The 1,334-nt window shown below is 49.0% G+C and overlaps 1 protein-coding gene across 1 annotated transcript in view; it reads right to left on the bottom strand.

Moving 5' to 3' along the window:
- The window catches only part of LOC102214474 (junction plakoglobin-like), a 105,254-nt gene that overhangs the window by 34,771 nt on the left and 69,149 nt on the right, over positions 1-1,334 (bottom strand). The window contains exons 5-6 of the mRNA XM_005751157.1: positions 393-646; positions 61-299 (exon numbers count right to left, since the gene is read on the bottom strand). Of these exons, the coding sequence (XP_005751214.1) occupies positions 61-299; positions 393-646 (493 nt within the window). The remainder of the gene's footprint in view (positions 1-60; positions 300-392; positions 647-1,334) is intronic.

Genomic DNA, 1,334 nt, shown 5'->3' with positions numbered 1-1,334 from the left:
GTGCTGACAAGGCAAAATCATTGAACATAATTCTAATAACAACAATCTAAGTATTTGTACCTTAGCATTCGGACCAGTGCTGGTATCCCTCCAGCCTTGAATATGGCCAGCAGTCCCTCCCTCTGGTGCGATAGGCTGTGAAGCACACTGGCTGTGCAACGTGCCGTCTCCATGTCAGTTGTTGTCGTCATGGCACACACCACGGATGCCACCATGGCTGGAGACTGCACCAGCACGCGGAGACTGGCCTCCTTACGGGTTAGCTGGTTGACAATCATGGCCGCCTTGTTCACGACAACCTAGAAAATAAAGAAGCTAGCCATCTAAAAAAACACTGTTTCCTTTGTGTTCAACAAGATAATCCTTAGTAATTGATTGTGTGAGCTCTGTACCGGATCCTCGTCTCCCAACAACTTGGTGAGTTCTGGCACTGCCCTGGTGGCCAGTTCAGCATCATCTTGGTAGTTTATCAGGTGGACGAGAGCTGTCTTTAGCAGCTGAGAAGGTTCAGCCAGTCGTTGCACATTGCTCTGCTGTGAGGGATCTGACTGGACAGGCATGGCTGCCTCCCCTTCTACCAGAGTCTCTGGAAACATGGCAGCCCTGACCCGCTGAGCCCGGGTAAGAGAGTACTGAGCTTCTAAATCTGTTGGAGGGAGATGGCAACAAGAGTTATGGTACAGTGTGTGTAAACTGCAAATCTCATAAACCCATATGCCATCAGTAGAAGAATTTAAAAAAGCAAATCAAATGCTAAAGCTACAACATTTTATTTCAGGAAAAACACGAGCTCATTTTGAACTTGGTGACAAGAACACATCTCAAAGAAGTTGGCACAGGCACAACAAAAGGCTGGAAAATACTGGCAACCGCCTGTGTTACCCCTTAACCTTCTAGCAGACGTGCCTGTGGTATCAATCAACTTATCGCATTTACAGGATTCATCCAGAATTGCTGACCTACAGCAGACAAGAGCTTCTGGACATCTGGACTCATAACTCCAACAGTTTTATCGCCGATCTCTGACTCATCCCAGAGATCTCCAGAACACCGTAGTCTGCCCACTCTCCCCAGCCGGGCGGAAGTGCACGCAGACGGCGCCGAGAACGTAAACAAAGGTGAGGTAGGCGCGGAGGGCTACGGGCTAAGCTAAAGCTAACACCACACCGGCTGCCTTTACCCAGTATTTTCCTCACCAACGTCCGTTCTCTGGCAAACAAAATGGACTTAAAGACAGTCCTCCCCAGATTCCACCAACATGTCTCCTGCCACACCAGAGGAGACAAGACTTTAGACCATGCTTTTTCCAACCTGGCTGGAGCCTACAAAGCCAC

This window comes from Pundamilia nyererei, unplaced genomic scaffold (assembly GCF_000239375.1).
Source record: "Pundamilia nyererei isolate P.nyererei 1_Seehausen unplaced genomic scaffold, PunNye1.0 scaffold00302, whole genome shotgun sequence".
NCBI classification, from domain to species: domain Eukaryota; kingdom Metazoa; phylum Chordata; class Actinopteri; order Cichliformes; family Cichlidae; genus Pundamilia; species Pundamilia nyererei.
Note: the sequence above shows the minus strand (reverse complement) of the source record. Positions and strands in the feature narration are given on the sequence as shown.